At 45.0% G+C, this 23,827-nt stretch overlaps 1 protein-coding gene across 8 annotated transcripts in view; it reads right to left on the reverse strand.

Moving 5' to 3' along the window:
- The window catches only part of LOC112982201 (CUGBP Elav-like family member 4), a 717,445-nt gene that overhangs the window by 69,083 nt on the left and 624,535 nt on the right, over positions 1–23,827 (reverse strand). For all 8 annotated transcript variants that reach the window (XM_026098419.2, XM_026098415.2, XM_026098417.2 and 5 more), the window contains exons 6-8: positions 19,780–19,923; positions 9,532–9,679; positions 3,236–3,385 (exon numbers count right to left, since the gene is read on the reverse strand). In XM_026098419.2, coding sequence (XP_025954204.1) covers positions 3,236–3,385; positions 9,532–9,679; positions 19,780–19,923 — 442 coding nt within the window. The remainder of the gene's footprint in view (positions 1–3,235; positions 3,386–9,531; positions 9,680–19,779; positions 19,924–23,827) is intronic.

The following is a 23,827-nucleotide window of genomic DNA, read 5'->3' on the forward strand; positions in this document are numbered from 1 at the left end:
GCAGTCTTGTCCGCTTTTAGTGCTAGAGATATATAATAAAAGTTGTTTGGAAGATGCTGACTTGGGATGGGGACCAGTATGTTCTTTTCTCCTCTATAGTGTTAGTGCAATTGCATACTCAACTTTAATATTTTATTTCTACACTTGCATTTAGAAATGCAGACACACAGAACCACAGGGCAGTGCCAATATCAGATGCTACGGAGGAAACTGCAAAAAATACCATAATGAACAATGATGGAATAAGCTGCCCAGTGATGAAAATTTCTTTCTAACCCCAAGCAATTAGTGGCTGGCTTATATTATAAAGCATGAAGGCTTGTGTCCTTTCTACATTTTTATCCAGTCTAATGTGACTGTGGATGTTCTCATTATCCATATAAATGTCTAATCCTTTTTTTTTTTTTTAATGCTGCTAAGCTTGAGGCCTCAATAAAGCCTGTGGCAAGGAGTAAAGTTTTGGAGAGTGCATAAATGTTCATGAGAAGGGATGAGAATAAAATGGAACAAACATATGACACGTCCAACACCCAACCTGCTACAAAGGAGCCTGATTTCAGGGTTTCACTGCTAGTGGGGACAGGCAGAAGTAAAATGAGAGGTCAGTGTTTGGCCTACCACCGTTCCCTCTATACTTCTGCTATAACTTAAGACACCAGTAAGCCATGGGGAAGCTGAGCACTAGGAAAGACCAGTGTACTGCTGAAGACATGCCTAGATAAATCCAAACTTTACACAAACCAAACTGTGGATGTTAGCTTTTTCTCTGCAGAAATGAGCCTCTTTGCCTTGGGGCAGACATCTATGGATTACTTCTAGGTAAAATAAAAATGTTTGGATGCCTCAAGTCTTGACATTCTTTAAGCTTTGTTGAGTCTCAATTCTTTCCTCATGCCTGTTCCCCAAAATAAAATGTGGACCATCCCAGGAAATGTAATTAGCATGCCTTGTTGCAGACTGGCATCCACCCAGAGGGTCCATAGCTGGCAAGTTGGAGCTTGGAAGGAAACTTTGTCCTGCTTGGGCTGCCAAGGAAAGGTCTGATGATTATAAAACTGTATCAAGGAGCCAGTTTTCCTAGGCCCGATCTTGCAAATCTTCTATAACAAGATTTGGCCCATTACTTGGTGAATTAAACGTTATACTTTAGCTCACCACCAGAACTCCTGAAGTGAAGCAAGGATGACTTTCACCTTTCAGGTGTGTTAGGCTGTTGGTGTTTATGCAGGGACTTAATGGTGAATTGCTGGCTGGCTAAGTTTCTCCAAAACTCAAAGAGAATCAGATTCAGGCCACTGAGTTTTATATAATCTTAGATGAAATACTTAAACCTTTCTTAACACTGTGGGGAATTTGGAGATGGTAACAAAAGCTCAAGTCATTAAGATTCATCTGGAAAGATCATCTTTTCTCTGATATCTATAGTAATGTATCATGGAAGATTAACAAAAATGAGCCAGATAAACAAGAAAAAAAGATAGACATGGAAATAGATGGATAAACAGATAGACGATAGACTGGCAAACAGGTAGATACTTAGATGGATAGATGAACAGATGCATACATTTATATAACCTTAAAGAATGGGTGCTTTCTTGCTACTGTGGCTGAGTTCACTGAACACACTGAGGCATCCTGCAATTTCTGATGCCTCCATAAGCTGCCAAGAGCCGCCCTCCCATCCCTCTTCTGTTTCTAAGAATCCCAGCTATTTCAAAGACCTCATCTGCCACAGGCTCTGTACATCCATCAAGTGCCATATACTGAAGTGTCTTACTAGGGCTCTAAGCTGCTACAAATGTGTACACATGCCTAACTTTTAGCACAGTAAATCCCTTGATTTCAATTCTGCTTAAAGTTGAACTCACGACTAAATGTTTACAAGGTGGGGGACAGGGAGAATGATAAACAGCTATTTTTTTCAATACTCTTGCTATTTCTGGGCTTTCCTCTGCTGCATTCACAGCTCTTTTAGTGACATTGTCTGAGCAGTAGCTAGGTAAGATTTTTGTATTTCTGTGATTATTTTTCCCCTGTAGCTCGTAAAATCCCCAGTGATGTTGAATCTTCTGAGTTCTTCAGGACTGGCTGACATGGAAAGAATTTTTTTTCGCTAGGATTTTTTTCAGGCTTTTTGGCTGGAGTATCTGATTCAGTGTTTGATTTCCTAACAGACTAGATTAATCTATGAGTGCCCCAGGGTAAAATACTCCTTTGCCAGCTGGTGGCTAGGATCAATTAGTAAAGTGTATTTACATTTTTATTAGTAGTATTATTATATTATTAGTAGTATGTGTATCCCAATGGTAAGGAATGTCTTCCTAGCAGAAGTATAGCTTGGAGGAGGGAGCTGTAAATGGGTATCTCAAATCCTGAGGCCCCTGAAAAAATGGAGGTGCACATTAAGGCCTTGTGAATTCCTGAGCTCTTGGTGACTACAGCCTCACAGTGTCCATATAAGTATTGGTATAGGTGTAGGTGTGTATCCTTTAATGACCCTGATTCATTCCTGATTGCCGGGGCTTGAAAAGTCATCCTCTGGCATCTTTTGAGCTAGTCACAATCTTTGAATCCTAGAAGCAGTTGTGCAGTGGCATGCCCCAAAAAGGTGATGCTGAAACTGTTCTGTGGCTATGTGACAGGAACTTCAGTCTCGGTAAGGTGGAGGGATTGGGTGCAGTCAGCATTTCAGGGACCAACCCCTGCTGCCTGCATGTGCAAGCTGCGGCACAGAGCAGTTCAGGTCAGCAGCCACGCAGCCGCTCTGGACTTCCCCTCCCAGATCCCACAGGCTGCAAATGAACTCCAGAGGGAGCTACTGATGGTGGATGCTAAGAGATGCAAATGGTAATCCTCTGGGGGCACAGGCTTAGCACTGCTCCTTCAAGACTAGCCAAGAGCAACCTCCTATGAAGTCCACCTGGGAGATGTGCCAGCATGGGCTGGTCAGGTCCCAGCTCAAATCTTAGCTATAGCAAAAGATACTGGGTGTCCTGACTGTATTCACTAGACAAGTTTTTCTGGCATACAGCAGATGATCACTGCATTCTTCAGTAGGAGAAATTTCCATCCCTGACACAGCCTAGATGCCTGTCATCCAGGTTTAAATGTATAACTTTTAGACACCTGCAGTCAGGTGAGATGGACCCCAACCCTTGGCCAAGAGGTAGCACCAATGCTAGAGTGAACCCAGATTGAAGGAGCAGGCTGTGGGCATGGCAGTGGTCTGGCTTACCTGGGTAAGGGTGGATGCCATTAGCAAACACAGCTTCTGCGGCGGGCTGCCCATTAGCCTGCGGCGGGAGGCCAGTGAAACCATTCACCCCAATTGGAGATGGGATGCTAGGCACAGCTGGTGCAGTTATGCCAGGAGGCGTGCTTCCACCTGCAAGTGGGGAGAACACAAAACCAGAGCTGGTGAGTATTGGAGGCAATAACTAGGTAGAGAAAGCTATTGACATGACTGCTGTCACCACCACGTGGAGGCCTTCTAATAACGCAAGAAAGGATAAGTCTCAGGACTACCCAAAACTGTCTCACAGAGAAAAGGACTACGTGCACTGTCATAGGCCAGGCTTGCCATTGCTACTCTAGTTGGAAAGCACTTTACATGAGAAAAGCTTGCAAAACTTTCTTCAACAGAATGAAGCTTTTGTTTGGTGATCATTGTCTCTAGACTACAGCTGACATCAAGCAATGGAATACAGCAGAAATATCCCTCTTCCTCCCCAACACTCTCCCTGGACTATGCCCTGTTTAATTGCTAAACAATGTGACATTTCTTTCCTAGATGTCATTTAGCACCAAAGGCAAACCCTAAATCCCACCTTTCTACAACAGCTCATCTCAGTTTCTCTTTGGAGATGTCAGCTTTGTGGGCTGTCTGTCTGCACTCTCTCATGTATATGTCTCATGTATAACTTTACTCTGAACTTCTTCAGCATCTTAACAACTTTGGCAGGTCTATTTGTAGCCTAAAGGCAGCCAGTGATAGGTTTTTTAGCTTTGCTGTTTGGCCCAAGCCTCACTTAGTAGAGTTTTAGATGAGATCTCCCAGTCAATAGAGGCAAAATTTGGGCTAGATTTGTTTCTTTCATAGAATCGCATCCCCCTATCCGAGGTGGGGAAGGGCTGCAATAATGTATTTCCTCAGTAACCCTTATCTTTATGTTTTGGGCAGGAGCCTATTACCCACTGGTAAAAATCATTAAAATTCTGAGGGGACAATTGAATCCTCTGCTATCTTATCATCTTCTCCTACGTATTTTTATAATGACTGGACGTTCTGCTCTTCTAGCAACATATTCAGGATATTTTTGGGACCAAAAATAAATTTTCGATAATTATCAAATGATGTTTCTCTCTTGCCAGCTTTAGGCGTGAAGTTAAAAATTTCCCCACCTTATCTTCGATAATATGTTTCTGTGTCACAGTATATTACTGGCTGAAAGTACCATTTGTGCAAGAACCCCTTTTTTAAACCGATTGCAGAAATTTTTTTCACCATAGCAGTGCTCGATGATGGGTCAGTCCAATAACATGCTTTAACAACTGTTTAAATCTGTGCTGGTGCTTTAAAAGAGCCAACACAGATTCTTGAGCTTTTTGTCTTAATGTGTTCTGATCTGAGTAGCCCAGGAAGCAGAAAATATTTCAGCTCATTTCTGATACCCTGAACAGACAAGCTACTGCTTCCCCTTTTCTTATTCAAATGGTGTTGGCCTTTAAAAATGTCCTCTGTGGAGGTGCAGGGAGCCAGTGGTGGCAACCAGAGTCCAAAGGCAATGCTCTTAGCATATGCCATCAGCTTGCAAATCACAAAGGCTAGTTTAAATTTCAGTTGCTTTTCTGGATCTCTCCTCTATTTGCATAGACAATGTAAGTCATTTTTTTCTAAAATTGCAGCAAGGGATTTGTGCTTGCTGTTTTGTGTGTGCATAAGGAAGTTTAGGCATATTCATCACAATTCTTTAATTTTTTTCTTATAAAGAAAACCCCTGGAGAGGTCAGATCTGTAGCTGGAGTAAAACTGGCACAATGCCACCACAGAAAGCAAATGGCAGTGGTGCCTGCCAGTTGTGGACTATATCCCCAGGTTGAGATATCTTGCTCCAGCTATACCAGATGCAGATTTAGAGCATGGAGGGAGGGGGGAGAGAAGGAAGGAAGACCAAATGAACTTTCATTACTAGCCCCCCCACCCAGTTAACACTAAGTGGTATAGTACATATGGTCATAGGATGGGGTTGCCACCATAAAACTACACAGACCCACTTTTCCCCCAGCTTATAGCAAACACTTGCACTGAACCTTTAGAGCTGTTAAATTAACATCCTTGCAATTGAAGAAAACTGTGGGACCTAAACGCGACTCTTGATGGGGAACTTTCAAAATGCCAGTAGACGGCATAAAGTTATCATGGTCTGAAATTATCCTCTGGGACTACCTGCTGCTCTCCTGTGAATGCAGGCAAGCCAAAAGGCTATCTTAAGCTAAACATCTAACTTGCAGATGATTAAAGTTAAGTGATATGAATCCTGTTTCTAGTCTGGTAGTTGTGCCTGGATCCAAGACTCCTGAAGTTCCCGTGTCCTGGGAACTCATCAGCGTGAACTCATGGTCATGTTCTGAGGAACCCACTCTCATGGTGATGGGAAGAACAGAAAACCAGCTGGATTAGGAATGCAGGAGAAGCAAGTTCTGGCTCCTACAGCTTGCTTTGTAGACTCAAAGGGAGGTGAAGACCCAAGAGGCCTGAAGATACCAGCACAAAGGCACTATGCTCAGCCAGTGTCTTCAGTGCCTCCAGGACTTCTGGGTTACCAGTGTCCTTTTTCTAGCACAATTTTCCTTCCGCTTAGAAAAGATCAAAACGATTTTTTTTTCAAATCTCCAAGTTCTTTTTCTAATGCCTTTTTTTCAGAGAACTTTGAAATGTTTCATTTTCATTCCAAGTCAGAACAAAGATATACTTCAATGACTGGAAATCCTGCTATGAAACAGAATGATCATTTTCCATTTGGCTTTCTGAATGCTAACAAAAGCCAGCAGGAGAATTCATGTAAGGCTTCAAATATCTCCTGGCTACTCAGGAATCACTGCTAGTGTTGTAGTCTTGCCTGCTCAGACATATTTGAAACACAATTTCTATGCATCTTATCACAAGCTTTGTGAGTGTTGCAGTAATACACAGAGTCATTTCAAAGTCTAAACATTTCACCCAAGGAATAATTGTGAATGGACATTTCCACAACCCATTACAGAGGTTTGTCATGAGGAAGCTACTCATTCAGTTTGACAACGCAACAGTGCTGAAGTGCATAGGTTCCATGATTGAAATTACATCCTAGGAAGAGTGCAAAATCTATTGGCATGAAATACGTCAAGGGGTCATTCAACCCAGCATTGTATTTTCAGTAATGACCAGTCATGGGTGCTCTGGAAAGCATGTAAAGACCATGACCCTTCCTTGCCCATACTCTGACAATGAGAGTTTAATAGTCCCTAAAGGGCATGGGGCACCTCAGAAGAGATACAGAACTTGCACAAAAGAAGAGCTGGGATATCATGGCAGGCACACAACTCGGCTGTTGTATTGATATTTACACACCTATGCCACAGAACTCACTCATTCTCAAGACTTTTCTATATGCAAAAGAGGTTGTGTTCTTCTGTGGTGGGGCCATCACAAACCACAGCCTGGATTCAAGCTTTTCAGGCCCTGAGAGCATTTGAATTCCAGGCATTCTTTGTTTGACATTCTCTCTGCTCCCACCAACACAAAACAAATCTAGCTAATGCAAATATGATAATCTTTCCAGCAGAGGGTTTATAGGGTGCACATATAATTAAGCCACTTTTCTATTTGGATTTGCAGTAGCTCCATCGACTTGTTGTTTATATATTTAACATTGTGTAAACATATATTTTGAAATGTATGGTGTAAGATTTTTGAGTCGAGTGCTTTTCCTTGGCTATCCATAAGTTGGTAGGGAACAAGATCTCTTTCTTTCTTGCCTTCCTTCCTTCCTGTCTTCCTTCCTTCCTTTTTTTTCTCCCTCATTTTCTAATATGAGCAAAGGGAAAGATAGGTATCAGTCCCCATAGGCACTGACGTTATTCCCAGCTACAGGTTGCAAAGAGGTGCAAAGCTCTGTGTGAACAGGGACATTTTCTGTGGCCGACAGAGGTTAACAGATCTTGATGCTTTAGGAATGGTCCCAAGTCTACACTGCTGAGGTGCCTTAATTCCCTGCCGTCCAGTGTTTCTAAGCCACAAGGCATCTTTCCTGGTTAGTCTATCAACAGGCCCTTTCCTGCTCCAGGGCTGCCATGGGTTCCACCTTGTTCAGCAATAAAGCTGCCTCTGTCCTCTCCTCACTCCCCTCTGTAGCAGGCCCAGGTCCTGCTCTGCTCAGCACTACCTGCACCCCTGGCCCATTCAGGCACAACTCACTTCTCCTACCCCTCGCCCCAACCCCTGGACAAGCTGGTCCTTCCCAGACCAGCTTGATGCTTCAGGTTCACATAAGGGCATTGCTATCCTGTGTCACTCCAACCACAGTCCCATCCTGGTGCTGCTCACTAGGTACAACCGGCATCACCCATGAGACCTTTATGTCCCAATCTGTCCCTCAGAAACGGCCCTCTGCAGATACACTGGCGAGTTTGCTGCTCCTCCCCCTGAGTCAGCGGTATATTGCCAAGCTCTCCAAATTCTTATTTCTTTCTTCCAGTGGTTTCGTCCAGCTTTCCCCAGCTGCTGCCCTGCCGTATGTACACACATCCCTGCTGTTATGTCCCTCCAGACCACTGCATGACTACTCCCGGCCCTGCAGATTCCTTGACTTCTTTCCCAAATGATTTCCTTGTTTTTCAGGCCCCAGGAAAGCCTGTTCTCCACCCCCAGCTTAATTCTCTGTTCCCTGAATTATACAACCCACCTGCTAGCATGGGCTTCCTGTAACTCCTCACAACTTAGCCAGATCTTGGTAACCCTTCATGGACTACCAATCTCTTTGCTTTGGAAGCCAGAGCCCCTCTTATCAAATATTTGCATTGCAAGTAGCATCAGGGATCTTCCCTGAATACCTCCTGTCCTTTTATTTCACCCTGGGGGAAAGGCTTATGTCAAAGGCACAGTTTGTCTCGTTCGTTAAAGATACTGCATCTCACCACAAGCCTTATTTTGTTTATCTTTGGCTAGCCTGGCTGTGAAGCACTAGCACTGACACCCTGTGCATCTATAAACCAACATAGGTCACTGGGGGATTACTCATGCCATTTGGAAGATGCTCTGCCGGCTTCGTCACTTCTCAAGTGTCTGCATACGGCCCCTGACTGCTGCAGAGAGCTCCTTCCCCCACTGTCCTTCTCTGCCATGCTTTGCACTTCTGTTAATACTTGTCGCTCAGATACTCCAATGCCCTTTTTAAATATAATGCCAGACTCACAAAGACACCTTTAGCACCCCTGCTAATCCTGACTCCTCAAGCTTGGAAACCAAGGCACAAAGACAGGATAATTAATATTTTTCAACTTGGGGGCCTAAAGCATTCTGAAGCTTCCAGACAAAAAGAAGTGGTCTGCTCTACTCCTCGCTTCTGATGGCCATCACCAGCAAGGGTGAGGTTTCAACAGACACCCATCAAGGGAGAAGCTGGCAACCAATGTGTTCTGCCAGGTCTCATGTGGGATGTGGTCAGCTTTTCCTGCCTTTGCTGCACTGCTCTTTTGTGTCTGTTCCTGCTGTAGTTCAGAACTCCAGGAGGAGATGAGGAGAAGGAGAAGGAGAAGGGTGTTTTCCAGTCTACCCCAGCCTAGCTCATGCACTCATATTCTTGATAGCTTTCTGTACCAGCAGGGGTATTTCAGTTGATGTCCATTGTTTATCTCTCCCCAGATCTTTAAATGACTGCAGGGAGGACTTCTTGCCCATGCTGTGCATGAGAGCTGCTCCTCTGGGTCTCGCATGGACATTGCAGATCTGGAACTAAACACCACGGCTTGGCCCTCCACCACAGCTCAGACTGAGACATCAAAGAAAGGATCCTCATATCCAATGGGTAAATCTGGATTTGGCTCTGATCCAGATCTGGGGCCTTAATGAATCCCTCCCTGCCTTTTTTATGAGTTACTTTCTTATGCTGCTTGGAGGCCTCCAATGGGCACTGAGCAAAAAAAAGCGCTTGTGGACCCAGCGTCTGCATCTACAGGCCAAAAGCCACCTCTGTAGCAGGCAAATATGGATCCTGTCATGTATTTGGGCTGAGAGGTGGAGCTCCTTGGAGGCAAAAAGCTTGCAAGCAGTGGAGGTCCAAGCTCTGGATGCAATGGGGACAGAACTGGGCACAAACGTGGAGCCAGCCATGTCCCAGCTCGTCCTACCAGTGGAGATGCCAGACTCAACCTGCTCACGTTGCCGGAGAGCTGGCATCCCCCGGGCTTGGCGCACTGAAGGCTGCCGTCCCACTGCCTCCTCGCCGGGTGCACACCAAGCCTTCCAGCCTGGGCGCCGGCACGGGGCCTTACCTGAGGTTGGTGTCATGGGTGCGGCCGCCAGGCCGTTCATGTTCAGAGCCGCCATCTGCTGCATCTGGGCCGCGGCAAAGGCTGCCATGGGGTTCAGGTAGCCACCTTGCGCCACCGACGCCATGATCGCGGCTTGCTGCTGCATCAGCTGGAACAAAGAGAGCAGGGAAAAAATATCACGCGGTCACCAGCAGGGCAGCCCGGGGAAGCGGCACCCCACGGGGCATCCACCCCTCTCCAGACGTCACCCCGCCACGTCTGTCATCCCCCTAGCCTTCCTTCTCACCATGGGAGTAGGGCCAAGGCCCTGATTTATTTTCATCTGTAGGTGGCAAATACCATGTTTTCTAGTGCTGCTGGGAGGCCTCCAATAAGCCTTCAGCAAAACCAGGACCAAAGCTCTCAGTCCAACCTAACCCAGGCACAGAACCTATCTCCAGCACAACCAAGCAAAGGGACTCCCCAAAGAGCTAAACAAGAGAAGGGAGCTCCCCCACTCTAGCAGGATTGTGTGCTGGGAAAGTCCCTTAGTTTTGATCCGGGATGATTTTCTTAATCTTGGTATTTTTTCCAGAAAGTCATCAAAGTGCTGCCTTTCTCAGGGCATCTGCAAAGACCAGAGTCAGGGAATCAAGGTCCTATTTCGGGCATTTTGGAGTAAGGATTTTGGAGCAGAAGGGTGGCAAATGGTTTTGTATACTGGAAATGTTTCTTACATTAAAACCAGACTTTGCCATCATTATTTTACACTCTGAACCTAGCACAAACAGTTAATGTGTATGGCTGCAATGAACGTGTTGTGTGAAGAAGGACCTGGACTGAGCTGGTTCTTGTCTGTCTCCCCTGGATGTGTGCAAAGAGCTAGATGAGGTGCATCAGAGGTCCCGCAGGTCTGTACCTGATCACCAGTAGTGACCGGTGGTGCAGGCTTAGAAAAAGCTTGTAGAAAACAGGAAGAGCGGAGAGAAATTTCACTCTGTTCATCCCCCAGTCCCTGGCAAAGTGTGACTTAAAGATAATGGCAGAGAAGGAAACAATGGTTTCTTACAGTGATTTTAGACGTGACTCATGGCTTTGCTCTCTCCAGAACAGCGAGTGTCTTTATTTCGCTGCTCTCTGTGATTTCACTGTCTCTCCCATCAGGAAATCACCATCTGATGCTGTTGTTTAAGCACATGGGACATACTGCTCATCATTAAACAGACTCTAGAGTCCTGGCAAGGACTAGTTTCTTCCCCACTGGTCATTTTAATATTGAAATATTAGCCAAATTACCCATTCCTAAATATATACACTAAAAAAAAAGAAAATAAATCCTTGAAATTGCCACTCATTCAACTGCTGACAATTTTCTCACCATCATCTAAGTACAGAAAAAGGTAAAGTGCACTCTGCCACTCACCTGCTGCAAAGCCTTGGCCAGCTTGTGTAAACTTGCCTGGCTTCCCTAGTGACAAAATGGGGCAGAGGATACCTGCCTCCCCACATAGGGGTGCCTTCAGATCTGCAGATGAAAAGTGCTGTACACAAGTTGAGTAGTATTATTTTCTGTAACCTAATGCAGATTGGTGGCAAGGTGGTGGCTTCCCCTTTGATTGTTAATTACGCTTTTTTATTATACCCTGCATAAGACACTTTCACATTTTAATTAGTGATATCCTGTTCTTTGTAATTACTGATGGAGTGATTAGACAATCTTTTCTATTATAGCACAATGCTGATCCCCCTTTAAGGAGTACATTTGTTTCCAGGCATCGTTGGAGTTTATTCTCCAGATGAGGCACTGAGCAGGTGATTTTATTAAGTATGCCAATGAGGGAGAGGGAATTCGTCCATCTTTAACACGGCACTGACTCCAGTGCTCCGTGTTTACTGACCCATATCTCATTTCCTGTGCTGGGTATTTCACTTCGGGAAATCTGAGGATATAACTGGCTCCATGGCCGATTGTGCAAATGATGGCTGAGATCCAGTATCTGTACGTTCTGTTTAGTACTGCTGATCCTGGTCTGGCTTTTCCTGACTTATCTCTATTCCTCCAAAGTTGGCTAAAGTGGCATGTACAAGCCCACCCCCAAAACAGAACGATGTATAGCTGGTCACATGTGTGTTGTGGTCAGCCTGCCCAGCAGATAACAGCCTACTTCTCGTATCAGAGACTTTACTTATAGCTTCTAGGTCAGATAATGGATTATGATTTTGGCTTTACCATCTGTCAGATTCAGTTAAATAAATACAGACAGGGTTTTGTCTGAGCTGGTCATACTGGTCCCCTATTACGGTTGATGTGATGACAGGCAGTGGAGTCTAGACCAAGATTCATGCTTCCCCCCCCTTTATAAAGTTGCCTTCAGGCAGATGGATTGCAGCTTTGTTTCTGCCTATTGACTATATGTGGAGCCCAAGGTGATCAATTCAGATGCAGATACCAACACAGTCAGATGAAATCATTCCCACACCTCGCTTGACCCTGGGCAGATATTTTTGGACCTTAGTTCCCAACCATTCGAAATGAAAGTAGTAATCCTTTTTTGGCTTGTATTTCACTGCAAGAGAAACAGGCCCACATTGGGCTCTATCTATAAGCCTGGCTGAGATAATGCATTGCCACTGGTAGTACAAATGATTGTACTGCTTCAAAGACAATCTCCATTTTGCACTCAACAGACCTAAGCAATCACTTGTGACATTATTTATGGCTTATGCAAGTTCTTTTCCTGCTTGTGGATGTCTCTAAGTTGTTCACAGTTAACTCCACAGTTGAAGGTGCTCCTCCTGGTTTGTTAAGTAACCTGAATGTGGCTTCTCACATATTCAGAGGGCTTACAACTTTGCACTGGAAGAACCATGTTTGGAGAATATACCTTGGCTACATGTATGCCATTTCTTGCAGTATAATGTCATTCATGCATTTTTTGTCACATATCTTCAGGGAGAAAGAAGAAGATGTTTTCTCTCTCCTCATGGAAACAACAAAACTGCTCCTAACCTGCTGATTACCACAGCTAATGGGTTCTGCTTCCTTGGCTAGAGAGGGCCAAGTGCATCCAGAGACCACAGCCCTTGGCAACACTCCTGTCACCCTTCTGCTGTCCTGTTTCTCATTCATGCCTTGGAGACTGCAGCCTTTCCCTCCCTGGTTTGAGGGGTAAATACGCTCATGGTCTGCACAGTACCCAGAGGTAAGGGTTAAGGGGGAAGGGGAGGAAGGGCCTTCTCAGTCCAGCGACTGAAGGTCACAGAGTGGCCCAGTACAGCCACACTGTGGGGGTGGGAGAACTGGAGCTTGGTCACCTTGAAAGAAACTAAAGCGATAGACCTACCTCCTTTCCCCCAGCGTGGCTCCAGGGAGATTTATGAAAGGAGGGCAAGTCCTGCAAGGGTCACCAGTCCCCCTTATAAAACCTCCGGGGCCTTCCCAAGTGTGCTCAAATAAAAGTCACCCCACTCCTTCCCAAGCTCCTCCCAAAGACAAATGTCCCATCCACTCTCCTTTCATTTTGAAAGAGGCCCAGTGTATGATCCCAGTTAATAAAGCTGTAGAAAGTGAGGCAGTGACCCCACCAGAGGCAAATCAATAGCAGCAGGACCCCTGGGTATTGTGTACTTTAAAATATGCCATTTGAAATGCAGATTTTCCCTGCCTGGGCTGGGGCCACAGAGCACTAATCAGAAAGGCAGCAGCCTTATTATCTCAGACTGTTCCAAGGGGATGGAGAGGAGCTTTTCCCTTCCTCAGCTAAAAGGATGTATTTCCTTTTGCTTCTGTTACTTCCTTGGCATAATCTTTGCCTCATCATTTAGACTTTTTTCCCACCCAATCTTACAGATTCATTCCCTCCTTCCTCCAACCTGGCCATTATTATTGCTCAAATATGTACCATCTTCAGAGATCAAGAGATGCTACCAAGTCGGTCAGTGCCCACGGACAGCACCTCTAGTGCTACCAACCTGCAATCCCCATCCCAGGGCTAGAAACTGGTGGGCAGCTGGATCACCTTCCACTAGGAAGGTCATCCAAAGCATGGGAAGGGGTGGTGGGTGAAGGCTGGTCCACAGAGAAGGGTGGAAGATTCATCTCACCCACTTTCTGCTGCCTCAAGTTGAAGTGGCTAAATTCAGCCAGTCTGTAGGCCCCATCTGTCACCAATGTACAGATAGGCACCTCCATGAGGTTACCTGTTCTATCGCAGCATGGGAGATTAAGACATACAGGAGACAAAAAACTGGGAAGGATGCAGTCTTGCAGTACAGCTACACCAGAGCAAGAGCTTGCTGATGCTAAAGGCTGCAGGTCCCTCCCTGCACCTTGCCACCACCTTTTCACCAGGACAGATGCGTGCCTGATACTGTGGAGACCCTGCTCTGGAATGACATCAGCAGAGCATTAACCACAGTACAGAAATGCATCGCTGACTGCCAGTTTTCCTCCCCGAACTGGTTCCCTGCATGGCTGCTGTCAGTCCAACAAGGGTTTGAGGACACATGGCCAGAGGCGAGGTGGGGAGGGGGGCGGCTGCCTCTGGCATCAGGGAGCTGCTAGATACCAGCATCATATAACTGCATGCAGCAAATGGAAATACTACCCTGTTCCTAGGTGTATGGAGAGATGAAGTGAGTTACTCAAGGCCAAGAACTCTTGCTAGAAATAGGACAAGGTTGCTGCAGTCAACCTTCCGCAGCCCCCCAAAGAAATACACGTGAAAGCAAAGAAGGGGAAGAGGAGAGGGAAGGATTATTTTTGATGGGCTTTTTTTGAAATAGCATGATCCTTGCCCTTGGTGGAAGCTTACTCCGAATGATCTGATGACCTTCTCATTTTTTTCAGTGTTATTTTCTATCACTGTCTCTGAACAGCCTGACGTTTTGTTTGACTTTTCGTATTCATTCAGTAATAATAATAAAAGTAATAACAGCATCCTACGCTTCTCAACTCTAATGCTCTATACAAACACTTAACTAATTAATCCTCATGGTATCCCTGTGACAGAAAGAGGTAAGTAACACAATCAATCAGACAGTAAGAGGACTCATATTTGGTAAAATCATAGAACTGACATATTCATGTCTGTTTTACCTAACTGGCCTTTGGGAAATAAAAACAAACAAAAACCCTCAAGCCTTCAAATAAACAGAAGATATTCTGAAAAAATTCAGAAGAGTCCTTTAGACATTTTAAAATGTTTTCTTGGAAACTGAAATTTCTAGTTTGAAAATATAATTTAAATTAAGATAAAAAAAAAACCTAAATAAATGTGCAGCATGTGGTTTCATGTTACATAGTATCTTTCTGCAGCCTGATACACAATGGTTTGCATTTCTAATTTTCGGAAAAATTTGAAAAAAAACAAAACCTAAACGAAAACTGAACCCAAATCTGTGTGTTGACTGTTTCTGAATCAGAGAGGTGTCAATCAAAAATACACAATTTGCCCTGCTACAAAGTATTGTGGCTTCAAAGTAGCTTCCCATTCTGGAAGGAACCAGAAAAACTCATCTGAGTAACTGGTATTATAGCAACCAGTAACTGGTATCAAATATGCTGTCTCATTTTGGTCATTTAAATATAATAACAATTAAATATATTATGTACTCCCTATAAAGTAAATTTCCCTTGCATTCATAGGGCTAGCTGAATTTTTTAAAATATCCTTCCAAAATAATTTCACAGTATGAACTGAATAAATATTGGAAGAAATGATTCTTCCCTTCAGCACTATCTCAGACCATTTAAAAGAAAAATCCTTTCATCTCCACAGGAGCTGGGCAGGGAGGCGGAGGGGGCAGCTCGGCTTTTATGGTCAACACTGTAGAGTCACTGCAGCTCTGACACCCCAAGGTGACCACTTCTGATGACTACTGAGATCTATGCAGTGCTAGATGTACCCAGATTATTGCGATTACTGTCTGCAGTTCAGGAGCTGCAGCCATTTGCACTCTTTCAGTGCTAGGGGAGCTGGGATTTACTGAAGGGGAAGGACTTGCTCGAGGCCGGAGAGCAAATGTTACAGTTGCCCATGCTGCCCTGTCCCCATCTGTCTGTTCTTACTCACTAAATCTATGCCTGTCCCCTGCTGCAGAAATGCAATCAGTCCCATGACTGGAATTTGGCCAGGAGACCGTGGCTAACACTCCCACCCCATTTTTTATGCAAACTTGATTTATGACTTTGATCTTATTTTAAATAATTTAAAAATTAAATAATTTATACAGTATCTGTCACTTTCCAAGGCTCCTTCCTTTGTTCTTGCTTTGCTCTTCTGCATTTTTCCATCTTCTCAACCCTTTCTGGTCTGCACACATTTTCTTTTCTTGTGGGGCACTTGCACTGTGGGGCAGTAGTGACATGAGACAGCTGCTAAGTACTTGCCACTAGCTTAAGAAAAGGAAAGAGCTGAAGGAACTCTTGCCACCACAGCTTTTTTGGGCTAGGACTCTACTACCACTATTCATAGCCTGATTTGAGTTTTCTTGCTCATGATTTCGGGCTTGTTACCCCCTTGCTTATTAGGGTCGAACAAGCCGCTCTGCCACTGAGCATCAGCCTCTTCCTCCACACGCTGGCTTCAAACCTCTGCCTCAAGCTGCCCTTAACTGAGCCTGTGGAAACAGCAACCGATACCCAGCTGATGCGGATTCACAGCAACCTGACCACAAAACTGGCTGGTGCCCTATACATGTGTGAACTAAAATAAATAACTGCCTCATAAAAGGAGAAGTTAAATGAGTGTGGGAAGTTACTGTTGAAAACAAATAAACAAACAAATTGAAACAAAACAGTACAGAGGCTTCTGTAATGAGATCTATGGAGCCATGGGACTTGCCTTGCCTCGGGTTTTGTACAAAAGAGGTGAGGAGGGTCTGATGTGACTTTCTGTATCACTGAACCAGCGCATACGGTCAATGCCAAGTGTTTTCTTGTTTGCTCACAGGTGCACATGAGGAGGGGAGGCAAATACCAGGTGCAGACTTTGCTTGCTGATATTTTTGCCTCTGTGGCCATATGGTTGCTTAACCTGAGGACTAGTTGCTTTGCCTATGCGAGGCCACCGCTGCTGTCAAGGTTAAGGTTGGTTAAGCCGAGGTAGTGAGCAGCAGCAGTGAGCAAACCATGGCATGGCCATTTGCTGAGCTGCAGGGGAAGCAACTCACAGGGGAGCTGAGGCCCAGATCAGTCCTGGTAGCAACACTAACGACTGCCAGTCAAACACTGATGGAACGAGACCCTCCTAGACCCTCTAGTGGTGCGGCTTTCATATGGCTGGAGGGACTTGAGTGGTGAGTCCACAGTTACCCACTGATGTGTTAAACAGCTGCACCATGTGGATTTCTGATGCACTGGCCACCTCGATGTGTGAAAACCTCTTTGTGGGGAGCTAGTCCAGCCCCAATGATGCGCACATGAGCCAGGATTGCCCCTCTGGGGAGATTCAGCAAGCACCTGCTGCCTGGGGGCTGTGGCAGCCCTCTCCATGGGGACAGACCCCTAGAAACTGCTCTCATGGCACTGTTTGGGGATTCTTCTATGAAAACATCAGTCAAACTTGGACTGCAATGGGAGAGCTGGGAGAAGAGCTGATGAGTACAAACCAGAGAGCCCAGTATCTCATGCTACTCCTGACCTCACAACTAAGCACTGAGGCAGTTCTTAAATTTGTATTGCCATCAGGCCAGTGTGTGAAACACCAAGGAGAGACAGCACAACAGACAACCATGTCCCTAAGGGAGACTGGAAAATAAATAAACCTGGTCATCATCATCTGTAGGTGGGGAAATGAGGCCGGGGGGTCAAATGATTCATCCAAGGTGACACGAGTTGCTGATGGCAGTGGCCTCAGCCATCACCGCTGTCCTGCTCTTGCATTTTCACTGTTTCACCTTCCCTCCTCTTGACTTGCCTCAGCTCTTAAACTTCAACTGCAAGTTCGGGCTGAATAAAACTGCCCCTCCTATTCCTTCTTCCTCTATCGATCTCTCCATCTCCTGCTGGCATTTACGAGGTGCCAATCACCCTGGTATCTAAGAGCCGGCAGTCCGAGGTGGATTAATCGGGACCGAGGGAACGTCACACAGCCTCGGCGCTTCCCTCGTTTCCTTTTGTGTGAGATGCTGAGATGAAGCAGATAGGGAGAGACGCAGATAGTGAGACTGATTGAGAGACAGGATCTGAGCACGCTCTGGGTGTACAGGCGCCACACAGAAATGTGATCCCATCATTTAGACAGCTCTGAAGTCCCCAGGGTAATTGGTGTCACCAGCTTGTCATATCCAATGGGTCAAGATCTAAAACTTATTCTTTTCCCCTTATTAGCATATTTACCAGGAAAAAAAGAGGATGGGTCCAATTCTGCTTTCACAGAAATCAATAGGAAAAATATTCACTGGATTAAAGTGGAGCAGAAGCAGACCCAAGAACTGTTTTTACTTTCTTCAGAGATAAATACTCACTCAAGCATCTATCCTCAAAATGTCCAGTATTATCTGGGGAGAAACTGATGGAGGGAACTTTTGTGGTTAAAACTAAAAGGACAGAGTTCATCCTCTTTTATACCAGTATAAACCTAGGTTGACTCCTTTATCACAGCAATTAGAAGAATTAATCTAGATTAAAAATAATGTAGCTGAGAGGAGTTTTGGTCCAGAGCATCAGGACATCTGACATCTTTACCACCTCTCCACCTGTCTAATAGATGCCTGTAGCATAATGCTACAGCTGCATCTTCTGCCTGACAACCTCCACAGATGTTCATCTCCAGCTGCCCACGGGTTGTCCTCCTGTTTAGTCCCCCCGTACATGGAGGCACAGATGTTGCAGTTCCCTTCCAGGCCGCTGGCCACTGGCCTGGGCTCAGTTAAGTCTCTTTTCCCCTTGCTGACACTGCAGCCTTCCCCAGCCAGGAGGGCAGTAAAACATAACCAAGCTAGGGAGGAGACAGTTCTGTTGTGTGAGGAAGGGAGCAGGGGAACAAGGAAGAGGCAGAGGAGGGCTTCCCTCTCATTGACTGGGAATAAAAATGCAGAGGGCAAATGGAAGGAAAAATGAAATTTGTCTGATGGGGAGGGAAGAAAAAAGGCCCAGAATGGCACCAGGGAGTGCAGCACCAGGAGATGGGCAACTTCTGAAGCTCCTACAGTTCATCCTTGGGACTCCACAAGGCCCATGCAAGAAGCTGGCTGGATTGTACGAGCAGCTTACTTATGCAGATGACTTTCAGTGAAGGACAGAAATTCCTCTGCCCTAACTTAGAAAACGAACATGTGGGTGGGATGAACAATGCCAATACATGAGAAGGAAATAGGGAAGAAGGCAGGGCCTTGCAGACAAAGTGGTAGAGGGGGTATAAGTGTGCTGGAGTATGATTCCTGACTTGGTCCTGTATTACCTAAGGCAAGTCATTCAATCTCTCTTTGATTCAGGCAGGAAGGGGTATTGATATGCTTGGTTATGTACATACTTGAGGGACCCATTTCAGGGCTATGTCAGGAGCTTAGCTTCCTATACAGTTACAGGTTGACCCAGGGCTCAGGTTCCAGGTTAGATGTATAAGGTGTATATCTGGGGATAGATGTTGCAACACTGCCTTATTTAGTTAATGCGTTCTCCCAGTGTGCTTAAATCATAGAGTTTTGGGTAGCCATGACTGTGTGTATGCATATGCGTGCCCATCCATTTTAATATTTTCTAGCATGCTTTAATGAACCTAAAAGTGCTTGTCTCAGTGACTGCCATTTTATTCTGTAACCACTCCAAAGGTACCCACGATCATGCTTGGGAAAGTACGAGCCTGGCTGAATAGACCAGCGAGCCATCGCCCCCATTCAGCTCAATCTGCATGGCCTGGTCACAAAGGAAGGCCAGAAAGCTGGGCACCTGCGCAAGGGCTGATGTGCTGACACAGAACAGAGAACTAGGGTGAACTGAATTCAGGGACTGTTTCCAAATCCTCAAAGGCTAGTGTTGTCTGGATTTGACAGAAATGGAAGTGTCCTGCATGGACACACACGCAGTCATGGTTTGGCTACTACTAGAGGCAGCTATTGCACCTCCGGGACTGCTCTGGGAGATGCCTCAGTTTACACCAGAGAGCGTGGCTCAGTTTGCTCTCACAGAGGAACTAATTTAAAGAAGCAATCACTGGTTCCTCCTCTGCTTTGGTCAGTTGTTGGTCTGCTCAGGTGTGCTTTTGTGTTGTTCTAGGTGCTAACCCTGTCCCCATGAACACACAAAGAGCCTGTGTCTATACTTACTGCCTGTGCATAGGCGCCATATGCTCCAAACTGGATGGCCATAGGGTTGAACATGCCCATCTGTCCCGCCATTTGCTGCATGCGTCTCATTGTACGCTCCTTGTCTGTATCTGCAAACTTCACCACCAGGCTCGAAGAGGCTCCCTGTAGAACAGGAAACAAAAGGAGAAACACAAGGGATTAGCCAGGTACATGTTGACCCACGTGATCCACACACTTGACACAGATTTGCTAGTGTAGGATCCAGCTGACACTACTTTTCTAGACAACTTTTCAGGCTTTTTGACTGGACATTTGCAAGAGGCTGAGAGCATCAGAAAGGAAGGAAAGGATGCCTCAGGGTGAATGAATGGGGCCAGCAGCCTAGTTCTTAGTTTTCTCCAAAATTCAAACTTCCAGACTGTCATTAATATGCTATCTGCAAAAGAAGTCACCTCATTCTTTCAACCTATAGAAAACCTTCTGGCCCATTAACTGTCATGAGAGGACAAAGATCAGGACTCAGTGCACCAACACGTAGAAGCTTTTCTTGGATGTATGTGGAAGGATGTATTAACTGATTTATTTTCATGGAATGTGGTAGCTCTGCATGCCCTATCCTCTGCATTGGGTCACCCTTTCACACAGCAGTGGAAAGTTATCCTCATGTCTTGTTACCCTTACATCCAGTGCAATAACACTGACCAGCCTTGGAAGGAGGATTCAGTATGCTCTGCAGGGCATATGTTTCATCACCAGCTAGCGTCTCCACAGTATGGTTAAATTAGGGGAGCAAAAGCAGAACCTTTTGGATTTGAGTATTCTCTTCACAAATAGTAGGAAATAGAGAAGCTACTGCAAAAGAGCTCACATTTAATTCTACAGTTTTTCAGGCAAGTTTTACAATGCTGGGGTTCTGTCTCCAGTCAACACTGGTGCAGATCTACAGATGATCATCAGAGCTGGCTGCAGAAGTCTGTGAAAAATGAAGAGCTTTTGGGAATGAAAGAAATCTCTCTCCTCCCCAAAATGAGACGAAAGGTCAGAAACCGCAGTTCTTAACTTTCTGATAGGAGGTAAAGATGGAAAGAAATAGATCTGCTTAGGAAGGCACTGATATTTTTTAGCTGGCTCCAAGGATTTCCTAACTTCATGGGTTGCTTGATTCCCTGCAGCAAGGTCTCCCTAGGGAATGAGGGGCACACGGGGAGGGGCGATGAGGCAGCAGCCCCGCCAGCAGGGAGACAGTTGCCTGGGGAGCTGGGCTGCTGCTGAGTCTGGGGAGCTGGGCAGGTGAGCTGTCAGGAGACTGACAAAGAGTAGCTGAAATCATCACGTTCCCATGGTGCGCTTCCCTTTTGACACACGGGTATTCACTGATGGAAAAACAGTCAGCTGGGAAATTGCCAGCTCAGTCTCTAGCAGTGGCAATAGAGGAATGCCAACTTTGTGCCAGGGAAGCTGGGTTTTTTGTGGGGCCCTCATTTTTCCTGCTGAGGTGGGATTGTCTGGGATTGCACAGGGGGAGTGTAATTAACTTGCTTACACACACACCTATGTACCTGTAACGGGAAAAAAATAGTCTCAGTGAAAGCAGAGTTGCTCTGCTACAAGTTCAGAATAATGTAGTAAACCATAACAATACACATACATATATATAAGTCCAAGCTATGCATATTCAACAGCTTCTCCAGATCCTCAGTTATGAATAAAGAGTTGAGGAATTAACTTGCTAAAAAAATAATCTAAGGCCACACAATGAGCAATGTTCGCATGGATTAGCAGCATGTTCTGGAAGGAAGTGATTTTCTTTGGCAAGGAATCTTTCCTTTTGACCTGTTACTCTCTCTCTAATAAATCTATAACCCACTTGAACAATGTGGTGAAGAACAAGGGTTTGAAACAAATGACTTAGAAAAACAAAGGTAGGGAGAGATGAATGCCTCATTCAAGGGTGGAGAGAGGTCTCCAGAAGTTATTATGAGAGCAAAACAGAAAGCAGGGCGGATAAAAGGGAAAAAAAAATCCAACGAAAATTTCCCTGCATTTCTGCTCAAGGCTAGGCAACTTTTCTTTTTTTTAATCACGTGATGTAGTTATTGATCCTTCCCCAAATCACACTCTTAATTGCAGCTCATCGACAAATGAATATTTTAATGCATACATTTCCTGCTAATTATCACCTGGACCAGTCCTTAATTAGATTTCAACACTCATTTAATTAACCCTGATCCAAGAGACTGTTTGGTAACCTGGATCTAATGATTTAAACCTATTTGCAGCTGTACTGGAGGGAGGCACTTGTCCACAGCAGATTAGGTGGTTCAAAGCTGCTGTTGTAGTCTGCAGAGTGGATGCTGCAGTGTGGTGGGCAGAATGCAGCCTGGAAGATTGTGAAGCTGAATAAGGTGAATGAGTGCTCATCTCTCTAAGTGGGTTTTGAAGATGTGACCTGCACTGGTTAGCATGACAGGGAAGTGTAAATAAGTTGATATCTTTTTCCTACCCCTGCTCTTTCTATCTCTATTTGCCCTGGAAGTCTTGGGGTCAGAGATCTGCCTCAGGAACTGGCTGATGCCTCGTGTTTTTGAAAATCAAACTATTATTGTTAATGGCATCATGAAAATATGGGTAGCCTCCATATGAAGTTCTTGCCCTTGGAGTGTTCTTCCCTCCTGCTGTGAGTTGTAGTGACTGCACAGCAGCTGTTTGACCCAACAGAATCTGAGGCTGCCTCTTATGAGATGTTTTTCTGGGTTGCCTGTCACAGCAGGACTTTGGGGCTCTTTGAACATCACTTCATATACACAGGGCAGAAAGGCCACTGGCAAATAGAAGCAAGTTAGAGCACGCATGACAAAGAAAGAGGAGAAAGGAGTGTGTTCTTCTGGTTTTTTTTGTTGTTGCTTATTTGCTTGTTTTTTAAGAGTGCTCTGTGAAGAGATGTATGTGTAAGCAGTTAATACATGTGTAGCCAGTAGAGATGCTGCATTGTCCCTGAATATGAAGATTGACCTTGGGGGGGTGGATAGCCTCTGGAAATGGTTCCTTGTATCTAGTCCTTTCACATGGCCTGAAGGAAATCAGGCAGCAGAATCTACCAGATGACTCCATTCAGGAGTCTTAGCAGAGGAGCCAAACAATGCTGCTTATCTACGTGTAACCACAAGATTATTGTCTGCTCCAGTGATTTCCACTGGATGACATTCGAAAGACCATGGAATGGGGCATATTTTCAACAGAATAAAAATCCCTGAGGCCTTCATCTAGACTATTTATTGCTTTCCTCAAGCAGTTAAATCATGGTGTAAATCAACCTTTGTCTGCTGACAAAGGCAACAGGCCTGATCCACTTGGTCATTTATTAGTAATACATAAGTTCCCCCTTGTTCTCTCTGGATGTTGGGCTGGACATCATAATTCTCCAACCCCCAAGAGAGTTATAATAGTTAAGTCATTAATGTTTGAAATGCACTTTGAGACCTGTGTGTGAATTCTGCATTTTACCAAGGGAAAGACGTGTTTATTTCTGTACCTTGCAGATCCACAGCCAAAAGAGACTGTTATGAAACTGAGCATTCCTACTAGTGCTTCTGCAATAGGCTACTTGGAATTGGCATTTATCTCCTTTCCCATCATATCAACCTCCTTTTTCAAGTACTTTGACATGTCCTGATGAAAAGAATAATATAAAGGCTAAGTATTATTATGTTTTCCCCATTCTCTCTTGGGCCAGCAGGTCTACTTAATATGACTATCTTGCTTCCCATCCCCTTTCTGTGTGTGGTAATGAATTGCTCCCCTTAGTCAGCAGAGTCAGATGTTCTCTAGGCTGGCAGGGTGAGGAAAAAGATGGAGGAAAAATCACCCGGTGCCACACTCACTTTGTAATCCCTAATCAGAGTCCTCTGTGGGAAAAACTAATTTCCCAGCCTGTCTTGACATGTGAAATAAAGTCATTCTTGAAAACGGAGCTTGACAGGTTGCTTGTGAAATTTCATATTCAACTAAAAATAAAATATCCATCCATTGATATTTCATTTAAAGGCAAAGGAAAACAAATCTTTTG

The sequence above is a fragment of the Dromaius novaehollandiae genome, chromosome W, assembly GCF_036370855.1.
Source record: "Dromaius novaehollandiae isolate bDroNov1 chromosome W, bDroNov1.hap1, whole genome shotgun sequence".
NCBI lineage: Eukaryota > Metazoa > Chordata > Aves > Casuariiformes > Dromaiidae > Dromaius > Dromaius novaehollandiae.